General features: G+C 41.3%; 2 protein-coding genes across 43 annotated transcripts in view; one reads left to right on the top strand and one right to left on the bottom strand.

The window, feature by feature from the left end:
• Positions 1-1835, bottom strand: part of LOC136430179 (fibropellin-1-like) — a 62737-nt gene extending 60902 nt beyond the window's left edge. For 8 of the 42 annotated variants that reach the window (XM_066420523.1, XM_066420526.1, XM_066420525.1 and 5 more), the window contains exon 1: positions 1653-1827. In XM_066420523.1, coding sequence (XP_066276620.1) covers positions 1653-1657 — 5 coding nt within the window. In that variant the 5' untranslated portion in view covers positions 1658-1827. Of the gene's footprint in view, positions 1-1652 lie in introns of all 42 variants that reach the window. The other 34 variants (XR_010754857.1, XM_066420520.1, XM_066420534.1 and 31 more) reach the window with 17 other exon arrangements.
• Positions 1836-6260: 4425 nt separating this feature from the next.
• Positions 6261-14064, top strand: LOC136430178 (DNA damage-regulated autophagy modulator protein 2-like). Its single transcript, XM_066420519.1, has 8 exons — positions 6261-6393; positions 7451-7553; positions 8407-8460; positions 8902-8969; positions 9438-9583; positions 9970-10147; positions 10338-10411; positions 11066-14064. The coding sequence occupies exons 2-8, from the start codon at positions 7453-7455 to the stop codon at positions 11258-11260; spliced, it is 816 nt and encodes a 271-aa protein (XP_066276616.1). The 5' UTR covers positions 6261-6393; positions 7451-7452; the 3' UTR covers positions 11261-14064.
• The last annotated feature ends 705 nt before the right edge of the window (positions 14065-14769 follow it).

Raw genomic sequence — 14769 nt, 5'->3', positions numbered from 1 at the left:
TGAGTGAAATATATCTATGATAGACCTCATTGTCACCAGATAAGTACCAAAGAGGATGACCCAACAAATAAGTATTAAAGGGGGTGACCTCACTTGAATTGAGACAACAGCGTCAGCATCGCTCCCGTCTGCATTTTAGCGGCAAATTTCATTGAATAAAACCTAACCATTTTCTGACACCTAGCGATGCATCCAGAGTGCCTGAAAAAGCCACTGAAGTTAGGCCATTCCCTAGTACGTAAATCTCCTACCACACAGGCAAATAAGTTAAAATTTCACTCAGTGCGCTTTTGTTTCACTCGTCCATCATTATAATATTCTTCCGAGATTTCGACCTAAATGGCAGTGGTACATTGTAGGAAACAGCTGTGTCCGAATACATTGTACATATCTATACCACGAAGTATACGCCTCGAAGAACAAAGCTCCCACAAAAAACCGTGGAGACCAAACTGTGCGTCATGTACATGTATGTCACATTCTTGATGACAAATATATGTTCGGATATCAAGGACAAAACTCACTCTTTGCTTTTTGTTTGTTTGTTTCAGGGCCGTCCGTCCGTCCCGGGGCAAAAATTTACTTGTTGGGACAAACAAAATTTCCGGTAAACTGCCTCATGGCGCAAGGAACATATTTATTTGATCCAATCACACCGCGGCATGATCCCCTAATATTTTCGATAAGTGTGGTGGGTTCTTATTTACATGCTCAAGGTGTGGCTCAAACACGGAGCCCCCATATAACGTCCCATCCGAGGGACGTCCCTAACTAACCGAAGCTAGGAATTCGAACGCATTTTGACCTGAGTGAAGTTTCCTACGGCACAACGTCAATATCAGGGATCCAAACACTCTTCCATTACGCCACCGGACGCCACGACATGGAATGAAATCGTTTATATATATAAAACCAAACGTAAAAAAAAATCTTGAAATGATAAGGACCCCAAAAAAGCACAAGGGGAAGCATCTTAAGGCTTAACTACACGGTTTGAAAAAGTAGCGGGTAGCCCTTTGATTGTTGGTTGAATTTTAAGGTGGTGCATTGGTTTGTAGGTTCTTAACGTGGGAATCGGTGGCCGACAGACTGTCAACAGTATACATGGAAAGTTTTACACCGCGCGAGCATCCACATGACGGTTTCAAATGAGAAAATATTTCGCACTACTATATGTTCTAAACCCTGATCTATCTACATTTATCATGAGGGACAATATTCTGCTTGGATCTTAAATCTAGCACGGTAAAATGTCGGTATATTCCAATATGTAATGCTACTGAGTAATGATTCCATACCTGACACAGGTATCGCGTCTTTGCAACATTTGTATGAACGGAAGGCAAAAGAAATGGTGTAACCTCTCAAGGTACCCGCTTCATGGCATGTACGAAAAAACGATGCACCACCTGACTCTCGAAGACGCTATTTCGCTGTCTCACTAAAATGAACCAAACCAAACTCCGATGCGGTGCGTACACTGGCACGTACCAGTCGCCTGTGCGAGCTCACCGCCCATTTTCTCGACACCAACCATGGTTCGAACAGACCAAATATCCCACAAAACGCATTCACAACCGACTGTCTTGTGAAAGCCGTGTGAACCTGACGTCTGTAACGAAAATTTCCGATAAAAACTCATTCGTACTCACCGCATGGTGGCGATTCTTGAAGGCGCCACCGAATTTCCCTCCCGACTCAAATAGGGTGTTGGGCGGAACTAGATCGACTACAGACACTACTAGTTATCGCCGCACTCCGCTTCATCAGAGGTCAATATAGCCTCCAAAACAGGCTTCTGGTGTCGTGTTGGTATTGTGGCCTTCCGTCTGATAACGACTTATTTTCTAATCAACGCCGTGTTCTGATGGCTGCAAGTTTGATAGCTATGAGTACTATCAGAATTTCAGAAAGTACTGTATATTCAGCGAACAATAGCAGTTTAAAAAGACCATTCGAAGCCTGCTTCATTGACCTCGACAAGACTATAACTATGAACCCTCAGGGGTACGTAACCAGGTCAACCAGGAACAATGTCATCATCACGTACGATTTGTTTCATAGATTTTCGGACAGTTTTTAAAGATAACTCACATTTTGTGAGATAGATAGAGATTTGAAATAGCTGTGCGGTTTGAAATATCGAAAAGTATTGCGAGTGCGTTTCTCTTTTGTCAGTGGTAAGCGAGGAATGTACTAGTGACCCGTAGTTTGTGTTGACGTAGTTCAATCACAACACAATGGCAAATTATCTCATGAAATCAAGCGTGTGTAACTTCAAAAGGTGTGTGCTGTTTCAAATGCTTGACATTATCCGATAATAGATTCTGACTGTGGGTTGATCGACGACTACATGTCTGGACTAGTTCAAACTTTTCAGACACCCTCGTTCAATTTACTCTCCAAGCAGAGGAGAGGTTTCGGCTGGTTTTTGACGTATTTTTAGGCGTTTTTGTCGGGATTTCTACTTTGTCATATTTTTGTTGTATAGCCAACCCACCTATTATAACGATAACAGGTGTTTCAAACGCACCCCGGCGACATTGTGGGTATCTCTCTGGGCGACTGTTTGGGAAAGACTTTCACAAACTAGTTGCAAACAGGCGCCAATTTGTCGCCTGAAATGGCGACTATTATTCTAAATATAGAAAAAATCGCAATAAGCAAATTGTCGCGAATGAGCGCGAACTGGGCGCGGCCTGGGCGCCAACAGGCGCAATCATTGCAAATCTCTTTTTGATTACTAGTTATCTCATTGTTTATCTGGGCGCATTGTGTTTGTCAAGGTCACGTATCACACCAGAGCGTCGCACGTCAGGCAAATTGGTGAAAAATAGAACTCTTTTCAAATTCGCAAACTATGCAAAGGAAGGCCCAATTTGCACGATAGATGAGAAAATACTACAATTACATATGCATTGTTGTAAATGACGGGAATTCATACTTTCGGCATTTGATAGTAGCGAAAAAAACGCATTGCTTCTTAAAACAGCTATTTCGCAGTCTCCCTCCGAGCTCATCGACACCAACCAGAATTCTAGAACTGACCAAAATGCTGTGAATTCCGTCACTTTCACGAGGAATCAATTTCGCGGTAGGGGTGAAATAAGGTACGTTGTTTCAATGTCTTTTAAGTTCGCAGTGGGCATAAAGAAACCAACTGTTACAAGCCACGCGCGAAACAAATCACTGCTCGGGCCCGAAAGTAAACACCACGCGCAAGACGCTGTTTGAGTTACACTAGTTGCTGTGACTAGCATCAAATCCAACAAAGCTTACTTGGCTGTACCTTGTGCATACCATGTCTATGTCTAGTGGGTACACGAGTGTTTACACTAGAAGTCGAAGAGGGCGTGGTTTTAACTGTTCTCTAGTGCGATGCCTAAGACTGTGCATTGGAAGCGCAATGTATGAGACAGGTCGCTTGAACTCTGTCATATTGGGAGGCACCTATATTAAAGATAAAGACGAGAGACTATGGAAACACGGAAAGTCCCATTAGTACTTGAACAGAGATTGCATCTGGTAATAGAGTTTGTTGACAGAGTGAGATCGTCAACTATATGTTGGTTTGCCAACGTATTCATCTAGCATCGCACGATCTCCTCATCCCAACCCCAACATCCACCCCCCCCACCCCCGGGACCCCTGTTCCGTCGCACAAGACAACCCCGAATGATAGATTTCAGGGCATTTTCTATAGTAGTGCTACACTTCTTCACGTCAAAGGATCGCCAGTCAATGCACAAGTTTGTCTTTGTGTATGTTCGTTTGTCTGTCTGTCTGACTGTATGCTTGTGTGTGCGAGTTTCGATTGCAATATAATGCGTCGGTAGAATCATGATGTAGAGTGAAGAATGCTGCGATTTCGCGCTGGGATGATTTCAGGGTGGAGAGGTCATGCATGCCAGCGCGAAAACCGCAAACATGAAACCAACGCGAACATGTCAAGGTTCATGGGTATTGTGCGTTTCTTTTTTTTGTCAAGGGTATAACGTTACGTAAGCGAAGGATATTTCAGTCCGTATGTGAATCACAGTACAATAACAAATCATCTCATGAAATCAGGCATGCGTAGCTTCAATTGTTGCTTGTTGCTTCACACGCTTGACTTGACGTGTACTCGTATTAGTTATGTGATTTGGTGAGAGCGCGGCGAAATATGGCGCGAAATTCAAACTCATCATCAAAGTATTGTATCAATTGATAAGTTGATAAATGAAGACATTACTGCATCTTGTATCTACTCTTCGAACAACTCTTCGAAGATCATCAGATCGGTGGTGTCTATCTGTATCCAAGGTGATGTCACTAGTACTGTGTATTGTGTCTTTCTTTGGCCTTCGTTTCCTTGTTTTCGCCATAATTAAGACCAGTAGTCATATCCCTCATCTCCACTGAAAATAATGATCTTCAGGTGAACGTATATCAGAAACATTTTTTTTGTGGCGGACGATTGTCAGGGATGGGCCGGGTAGACATGAAAATGTATTTGTAGGGAGCGGGGCCGGGATGTTCGTGCATTGTTGTTGCCTTTGTCCACGGTGCAGTTTGACACGCTTGACTATATCAGATAATTTGCTTTTGATTGTGGGTTGATGGACAACTTGTCTGGACTAGTTCAAACAGTTCAGATACCCTCTCATTCAATTACGCTCACCCATCTATTACATGTATAACAATTGAACAAACAAGAAAACTGTTTAAAACAAATCAAACTTAAGCTAACAGATGTATGATGATATAACCTCAACCTAGGTGACATATGTCACAAATGTGAAATCCCACCAATTCCTGCTTTATATAATAGTGGTGAGAAATGTGCCCCCCACCCCCTATCGGTTCACCTTTGACTTTTACCGACAAACCTTCGTATTAAATGTTGTCACTCATCACATCTGTTTACGGCGAATTTCTTTGGTCTTCAGCTGTAGATACATGTAGATCACCATCAGGATTGGGTGAACTTGGTTGAGCAAGACCACTGATCGCGGAAGCTCCCTAATCGTTCCGATCACCCATAACTATCACATTCTATAGGTCAACATTGTAGGCAAAACTCAAGTTATGTACACAAATTACATTGACACTTTGAACTTTACAGGGAGTTCCAATGTTTAAGTAGGAGGTTAATGAGTTGGAAATAATCCACGCCAATCTCGGTTGACTTCATGATAACACACGATAACGCCATAATAATGATGCGTGATGACTCAACAAGGAAGAGCCGGAGGCGTCGGTACCAGCTCAGTTTGCACCAGGCGTCCCAGACACCCTCTAGTTACCTTATCACATGATGATCTACTTTATAATTATGTATGTCAATCACATATTGGTTACACAAGATACAGTGACTGCTAAGTTGTCATAGCGAGATTGCTCAATCGGTACAAGGCCAAGCTTTCCATTGCGTTTGAGGTATCGGGAAAATTACAAACTTTTTGAGCATTCTATACCAATGTATTTAATTCGGAGTTTTTTGGGCAATCTCCATGTTTTCCATTCCCTTCACCGGCGGAAATAGACTGTTGACGTTTCTATTGTAGACTGTTTCCGGGTAGCTGTGTGCTTCTTCTATTAGCTAATAATGATATGAGGTGTACAGAAAGTATAGAACTTCATCAGAGAACTTACAAGGTAACTCCTGGGTTTGCGTGTGAGCAGTCAGTTAGTCACTTGAATGCAACAGCCAGCGAATTATCTCTAATGTCAAGGCAAGAATATATTCTTTGTTGGTCGGCACGGAAGGGCGGAGTTCGTCCTCGTCATTATGTACGACTAATTCCATCGCCTTAGGATATCCGGATAATTTGATGCTTGGCCATCTGGATCAAATTCCGAGGACTCATTGGCCTGAGTTAGATCCTAGGGTCGACCCCAGCTCGGACAAGTAGTAAGGGATTGATTGCATTCGTCACTTCGGATGGTGACCGTGGCCCCGTGTATGAGGGAGCTTCAGGAATAAGCCTCAAGCGTCAAACCTCTGCACTTAAAAGCACCCACACACGCTGCATATATCGAGTAGGGGTGACCCGGTGTGCTTCGCAAGTCGTAGCGAAGCCTCATTCCACTAGTAGCTACTTGAAAAAGCAATAGGAAGGGCGGTTTTACTGGCTATCTAAATACAGATACAGAATATGCTTGAGGATGACATTTCTTTATCTCTTTATCCTCCCAGCTTACGACGTCCATGTACTAGTAAGCTACCTGTACTTCTGTAAATAATCGCTAGGTGCGCCTTTGACCCTGTGAGGTCAGGCCTGTCAACATCATGTGACTGTCAGAGGTCGGCCGCGGTGTTGTCCAAATTTTTTGTGTACACATTATAGTTGTATGTCCTATATATATCTGAAGGAGGGAGTTGTGCTGTTGATTATTAGCGCTGGCAAGCAAGTAGGCGCATGATATTGTTTATGGAATTATATTTTTCTTGTTTATTAACTTAAACAATACATCGTCGGTAACGTTACATGTATTAGAAGGGGATGCGCAAAGGGGGGGGGCACTTTGAGATGTCTTGGAAATTTTATTAACGTCACAGTGCTGATATGCGCAACGATATTGCCCTTTACTTATTATACTAGGTGGTAAAGCGTTGTGTGACGAACGAGTGAAACAACTGGTCTAGTCATCAGCCAATTATTTGTATAACGTTATTTGCTGCTAAGTTTTATCTTTGATGCTAGATAAATATCAAACATGTGGGATGGTCTCACATCTCTGTTTGTATAATTTGGTATCATACTGCATGATTTGACTTCAAGATGGTTATAATCCTGTACCTAATTTTCATCAATGTCAGGTACTACGTACCTGGAGAAAGGCCAAGGCTATTGACACGTAGGGTGTCCCTGTCAATAAGAATTGATTTGCCACTATTGACAGGATAATAATATTTTTTTCGGCACAATTGACAGGAAATCCCTGGCCCGGAATTGAACCCCTGACCTCCTAAGCCTGGATTGCACTGATGATGTCATTGGCTGTTTACTGATTCAAAGCTATTCCTGTGTTTCCTGTCAATAACACTTTTTGGGGCAAAATTGCCAGGATGTTGAAGCTGTCAATAATCATACAGGAGGAGAAATACAATCATGATCAAGTTTTTGTAGTATTATTCATTTTCTTCATGAACACTTACTAAGTGCAACTGGTTTGAGCAAAGAGCTTTTAAATGCCACTTACAGAGAAAACATATTTTGAATATTTAAGTTCATGAAGGATAAGGTAGTAGTGTATTAAAGATGAGTCAGCAATTGCAAGGAACATGACTTGACCCTACAACATTTTATTTCACTTTGCAATAAAGAACAAACCAGAGGAATATATGAAGCACAAATCAAATAGGTTGCATAGGCATTTGTGACTTTTCCAATTTTAACTGCTTGCGACATGTATGGTTACATGACTTCTTTCATTAATTAATGTTCCAAAATGTTTTTATTGTCAGAGATGGGATGTTGTGGCTGGTTATGGAACAGCTGGCTGTGCCTGGGACTGGGCATCCTCCCCATCTCTGTGGGGATCCTGACTGCCGCAACATTCGCCATATCGTAGGTTTTTATTAGACTCTACCAGTCTCCCCCGGTCGCTGGGAAAATAGTAGAAATTGGCCAAATAGAGTCAAATGTTTGAAGGGAGTCGGCTACGGAGAGAGGGTCAAATTCGCAACCGAGGAGGCTGTCTGAACTCGGCGAGTTCTTTGATCGGCACTAATCACTATCTAATAGGTGCCAAGTAGCTAAATGATCCTTTTATTGCTTTGCGGGCAGACCGTGACGGAACTGTCGCGAGCGACGGCCGTGGACCATGTGACAGGAAGTGTCAGGGGTCACGAGGGAAATTTCAAAGAACGGTCCAGTCTGTTTACCAGTATTTTGATGACTGCCTGTGTTTATTTTGACGAGTGACAATTGCGTGTGTTTATGTCTGTGCGAGCCAGTACGATGGAGCGCGTTCGCCGTATTAGCAAAGATGTTTTTGGCTACGACGAACTGCGACAGGGCCAGGCAGACGCTGTTTTGGGTATTTTAAATGGCAAGGACGTGTTTGTCGGGCTTCCGACCGGCGCTGGTAAGACATTCTGTTTCCAGGCCATTCCGTCGTGCCTGAACTCAGTGGAGCCGTTTGTCGTCGTCATCAGTCCCCTATCAGCCCTCATCGATGACCTCGGTTGCGAATTTGACCCTCTCTCCGTAGCCGACTCCCTTCAAACATTTGACTCTATTTGGCCAATTTCTACTATTTTCCCAGCGACTGGGGGAGACTGGTAGAGTCTAGGTTTTTATGGAAAAAAATGAATTATGATTTCTTGAGATGTATTTTTAAAATTTGACTTCTTAAAGAAGGAGGATTGATGATGATGATGAATTTGTTTAGAAAAAAAGGAATTTTTGTACTGCCCAGATACAGCATAGCTGTGGTCCTGAAGCATGTATCAGCTGGCTTCCCTTACATCAGGTGAGTGTACCATCACACACACTTGCTTACATTTACCATATGATACCATATAGTGCATTGAGGCAGTTAGGATTCAATAAAATACAGAATTACAGTATTGTGTTTAAATCTCAGCATTGTTAACCTAATTCGTATTTAAGCATTTAGTACATTGTACATAATACATATACATATTATATATATGTATGATGCCTGTAAAGCACTTGAAAGAACATTGAGATCCTTCATAGCTTCTTGCTTTTCATAATTTAAAGCATTATATATGGAGCTTTCCTTAATCAACTCCATTGACACCTATGAGGGGAGGGAAATGTTCCACAGGATGGAGAAGTACATCATTCATGTTACTTACTCATACATAAGTATTTTTGCTATTTCTATTGCACAATAGTATCCTGTGTAACGTGTGTCATTAGAGTACTTATTGTTGTGTTGCCATAGTGATACAGGTACAGAACCACCAGAAAGCTGCATATTTGGACAGCTGCTGAACATCACAGCTATGCTAGGTGAGTTAAACACTCTGTATGTCTGTTGTAACTCTTTTCTTTCGAATTCTCTATTACCTTTTAAAATGTTGCTTTTGTTTTTGTGTATACTGTAAATAATTTTAAGTTTGTGTGGTTTTAATTTCGCGGTATGGAGGAAATGGAGTGTTCGCTGTGTTTTAAGTTTGTGTCTGAAACATTAGATAGACAAGGGGGAAGGAGGGCAAAAAAATTAGCAGTAGTTTTAAGTTCGCTGCAAAGAGCTTACTGCGAAAACCGCAAACATAAAACCATCACGAACATTTCTGCATTTACAGTACATGTCAATACACCAGAGGGTAAACGGGCTTCACCTAGAATTGTTTGATAAAGACTTAATTCACAAGCTTTTTATGTTACTTGAAGCAAGTCTAGAGTATCGTAACAATACATATTTAGTTTTGACAAGTTCTACAACCTGACAGTGTGTTATCCATTGTTGCCCCCTAGTTGCTGCGACAGTTTACGTCCGCTACAAACAGGTCCTGGAGTACAACCACAGGCCAGAGGACAGCGGTCTCCTACTGCTCAACAAGTTCTCAGCCTGGTTGGGAATGTTTATAGCACTGGGCATGAGTCTGGTGGCAAACTTCCAGGTGAGACCTGAGGCATTGAAAAAGTGTAATGCATACATGTATGTATGTTCTGAAGAATTTTACCACATCTGATAAAAAGTTTAACCTTCTCCCTGCTGCCTAACTCTGTAACCAATAGGAAATCGGGTGCCAAACGGCTACTTCAGAGTGCTAAAGGTTCAAAACATATGCTTGAAGGATTTGCTTTTACTCTTATCTGTTTTATTGTACAGTTGTCTATGAAGAATAAAAATGCATAAGCTGTGAAGAACTTGCTCAGAGATGTGTGTATCATCCATGTATGATATTTATACTTGAGTATATACGTATCTTTGTATCAGTGATATAGTTAGATGGATTAGGTCATATTTACTACCCCATTCAATTCCATCTTATTTCATTCCCAGGAAAGTAGTGTCATCATAGTCCATGTTGTTGGGGCCTTCATGTGTTTTGGGTGCGGAATCGTGTACGGTTTCCTCCAGACCGCAATGTCGTACAAGATGTACCCACACCAGAACAGCCTGGCGGTCTGCAGAGTTAGGCTCGGCATTCTTGTCCTCGCTACACTGTGCTTTATCACTAGTATCCTACACAAGGCAACTGTGAAAATGTCAATCAATCAATCAATCATATGCATGCATTGCGGCTACAGACATGCATAGCTTAGCTCTCCCCAGGTTTTAAGATGACCCATCCATGTAAATTTTCAAGTGGTGAATGATGCTTTATGGTTGTTTTTAGTTTGGGTTTGTTCCTTAAGCTTCTCCCACAGCAACAGTTGCAGGTGGTCTGGCGGCCAGGGACTACCACGGGAAGGACATCGAGAAGTGGCTGCCTGAGGATGGGGTAAATCAGTATTGTCTTATCAACTTTGTGTCATCCTCGGATAAAGATTTTAGAGAAATTTTTGATGAATTTAGACTAATCTTTCTGTGTAATTGTGTGTAAAGAAAATATAGAAGCAGAGTGAAAGAGTGTGTGATAGTCATGATCATGCCCTGCTCTGTAGTACTGGTTGTACACATACATTCCATTATATATTTTGTACTTGTTCGCACAGCAGTGTTCTAGCCAGTGCCCGTCATTCTGTCATTTGATGGAATTTTGTTGCTCATGATGGGCAAACATTTTGCCCAATCCGTCATTTTTGACTGACAAAAATCGGTGTGTAAAGATATAGAAAGAGCTTATTAGAGTTTGTGTAATTTTTCACCAAAAGACTAAGCTTAATCTACATGTACCAACAAAACTTGCCCCTTAAAATTCAGGGAATAGCGTTTTAGAGGGTTGAAATTTCCCTAGGGGAATCCCGGACCACGGCACCCTAAGATTGTCGCACCATCAGCGCTCGACAGGATGTTCATCAAACAAAATTGACATGACGGGTAAAAATTTCAGGCTGGCTAGAACACTGGGGCATATAGTGATGCGTTTTTTTGGGGAAAGAAAGTGAGGGTCCATGTTTCTAAATATGGTGACACGTATCTGGTCCTTCTACAGGGTTTTGTCCCCCATGTGGTGAGCACGGCTGCAGAGTGGGGCATGTCGATCTGCTTCATCCTCTTCTTCTTCACGTACATCCGAGAGTTCCAGAAGATCACCATGGAGGCCCAGGTCCGCCTGTTCACGGACGTCATGGCGCTACCCTGCGACCTGGAGAGGAGCGTGGGCAGCGAGGAGATCATCCCCACGTGATGGATGTGTGTGCGGTCACTACTGTAAATTCTTTTACTTTCGCAGTGGTTTTCTTTCTCGTTAGGAAGAAAAAGGAGATTTTCACCATGCTTTAGATTCATGGTTGAAATGATTCTGTAGTACAGTAGGGATACATTTGAAACATATTTGTAGTGTCATGAATTAGCCGCCAAAACAGCAAAAATAAAACCACTGTGAAAGTGTCAAGATTTACAGTAGTCTATGTTTTTTCTACTGATTAATGACTACATTTTTGTATTTCAACAGAGGCCATAGAGTGCATATGACAGTAACTGAAATTGTTCAACATCTTGAAATATTTTCCCTTTAAAGATTCAGTGAAATATGTAATCCTGTTTGACATTCCTGATGATACGGGTGTAAAGAAGGGAGCTTGCAAGTTTCACTTCATCCTATGAAATTTCTATCAATGGTAGAAGATATAGAGCCAAAGACAAAGTAATGAAACCTCTACATGTAGAATTTGTACATGAAAAGATTTAAGGCCACTACTTGTGTTTGTAGAACAATGTTGGAACTTATTAGATTTGATCCTTTTGTAATGATTCATTTCAGAAGGAGAAGCTCACTTTGTTTGAGCTTTGATGAAAGCCAGACATGTTGTTGTTAATTTTACTAGCCATGTATTTAAAACCTATCATACCGGCCATTAAGTTTCTTTCCTCCTGACTTCACTACATTTTATTTGTGGAGAAGACAAAAGAGACTTGGCAGATACATAATGGCTATCGTTTTACAGACTGGGTTTCAAATAAGTAAACTTGAACACTGTTGGTTTGTGACAGAAAATGTGTCTGTCGACCACTAAGAAGTCTTTATCTCTACCCTGTAACGGGGGGTGCCCAACCATCGGACGTTTTTTTACGCGCTGGAACTCACGGCGCTCCATTGCTGGTTGCCAGAGAGTGGTCAGGTTTTAATGAATGAATTTTGAACACATTCATCTAAAGACCATACTTGGACAAGAAATGTATTCATACTGTTCATGGGCCCTTCATGCTCCGCGTTACATGCGGAAGACGCTGTGAGACATTTTCACGAATGTACCTTCTGATTTAGTGCTACGCCAGATAGTGTGCCTAACTTAGTACGCTTTGGTAATTTTGCTCTCTTCGGAAGTTGGTGATGAAGTTAGGGAAATGTAAATAAGGCTTGAAGTCTGCTATATTCTAGCTTTCTTTTGACCGGAAAATTTTGACTGTGTGCACTTCTAACGTCATGTGAGAAGGGCTATATCTAGCGCATCCCAGCTCATGTTCCCACGGGAAATAGGCTACTACGCGGCCCGACGTACGTATTGAATGCGGCCCGACTTACGAAATCATTACGAAAAAACGACACCGCTTACATCAACAATTCTCCGTCTACTTATTGGGAAACATCTTCGCCATCTCTGTATTCAGTTTCCTTTTCATAGACGGTACCAATCACATGTTAGAGCGTAACAAAGCTGTGCGTTGAATCGTCCCGCCACCATCGCGGTCCAAAAAAATGGCGGGAAAACAACGTCGTCAGACGACAGCAATGTTTACGTTGTTTTTCTTTGGTCGGTTTTCTTCTCAACAAACACTTAAAGACCCAAATTTTTAGTGTTTTATGAAATTTTTTTCTTATGTGTATGATAGCTGTATGACTTATGTATCTGCTTGGCACAGGTCGTATATTTAGGTGCCGGGCCGTCTAGCTACGCAGTGACCCTCTACTCAGCGTTGCCATCATTATTGTCAAAATACTACTTTTCGACAAAACAAGAAATGAATATGTACACATATGTTTTGAATGTAAATGACAATTATGTGCATGAAGTTGGGTTATTTACCCTCCTTATCAGCATAGTCATTGGACACAAACACGGCGTACTTATGCAAAATAAGATCAGTAAAAAATCCGTGCGATGTTCGGGCGCGTGCGAGGTTCGGGCGGCCCCCGTTATGGCAGAAATAATGATATGTCTTCCAGTAACAATGAACAGCCCATGTTTAAACTACAGATTGACTACAACTGACTACAATATTTGTAACAATACCTCTGACTATTTTAAGACATTTTGCTAAGAACCACTAGCACATTTTATATACAGTTATCAAGCTAACATAATGTGTACTGAAAAGGCAACATCCATGATAGATAATTAAGATATTATTTCAAGTAGATTGAAGGTTTCTCCAGTCATTGCATAGGTGTGGGATTTCTTTAATAGTATTGTGCCGATAGTCAGACCACTTTTTTGTTCCTTTAGATAGTTTATTTAAACAACACAAAGGTTTATGCTATATTTCTACTATATTTTTTTTTACTTAAGCAAGTTGTTAAACATTAACGTTATATGTGTTGTCAACAACAATGTAGCCTCCTGTGCAGGCTTCCTATAACGGCGGCAAGGGAGTTGTGCCCCTCGGCTACACAACTCCCTCGGCTACACAACTCCCTTGCCGGCATTAGAAACCCCCCCCCCCCAATATATATGCCACCGTTATAGGAAGCCTGCACAGGAGGCTAACAACAATGTGGCATCCGAATCCCCATATTGAGAATACCAATATGCATCTGCATTTGCCATGGAGCTGTTAGAATTATTGCGATAATGTTATGAACAATTTAATGTATAGAGTGACCAGTTTGCTGTCAGTGAAACTGATTGATCTTTTCTGCTCATTTGTATGTTCATAACAGCAAAGCTGTGTGGATTCATATATGTCAATGACTTTATAGCCTTTAGGTATGCAAAAGCATGATGCACATAATTGTGTATTTCTATTGTTTATAAAGATAAATCAGTCTGACATTGGGCTTTTTCCACTCTCATTTTCTCCCTTTATTGAATATAAAAAATACTATACTAGCACATGTAAATTTAGGCCATGTTGATTTGATTGTATGGATGACATCCTCTGGGGACCACAAAACTGATGCAAGCATGCGAATAGAAATAAGTTTGGCAAAACAAAAAAGTGGCCTTTATTGTGAGATATACACACAGAATTTTGGTAAGGCAAATGTTAGATTCTTCACTTTTTTTTTCACGTCTTCTTCTTTGACAGTTTGAAATTGACTTTGGCATTCTACAACATAAGTATCGTAAGTATGCAATTTACGGCATATATTTGATCATTGATCATTTTGCAGTTGCTTTGTATGACTTACTTACTGTGTGTGTGTCTGTGTGTCTGTGTGTGTGGAAATGGACAAAAATTCATCCATACAGTCGAATCAAAATGCCTTACTGTGAAGAAGAATGATAAAGGATTGTTAAAAGTAAGTGTGGTAAACACTCAAGTCAAGCTGTCCACATGTCCACGTTCTTGCAATGTGTCTGCATTCTAGTTGGTTTGTGATGCATGACGGTTTAATCTTAATCACAATTTGAACATCATTTTAGATCCGTGATTAAATCCAACAGTAAAAGAGAACTTGTAGACAGATGTCATGGAAAGATGCGATTCCCCTCCCAACATCTGCTTGAAAAGTAACGCTTTTGGGTGAGAGCT

This window comes from Branchiostoma lanceolatum, chromosome 3 (genome assembly GCF_035083965.1).
Source record: "Branchiostoma lanceolatum isolate klBraLanc5 chromosome 3, klBraLanc5.hap2, whole genome shotgun sequence".
NCBI classification, from domain to species: Eukaryota; Metazoa; Chordata; class Leptocardii; order Amphioxiformes; family Branchiostomatidae; genus Branchiostoma; species Branchiostoma lanceolatum.
This window is presented reverse-complemented; position numbering and strand designations above follow the sequence as displayed.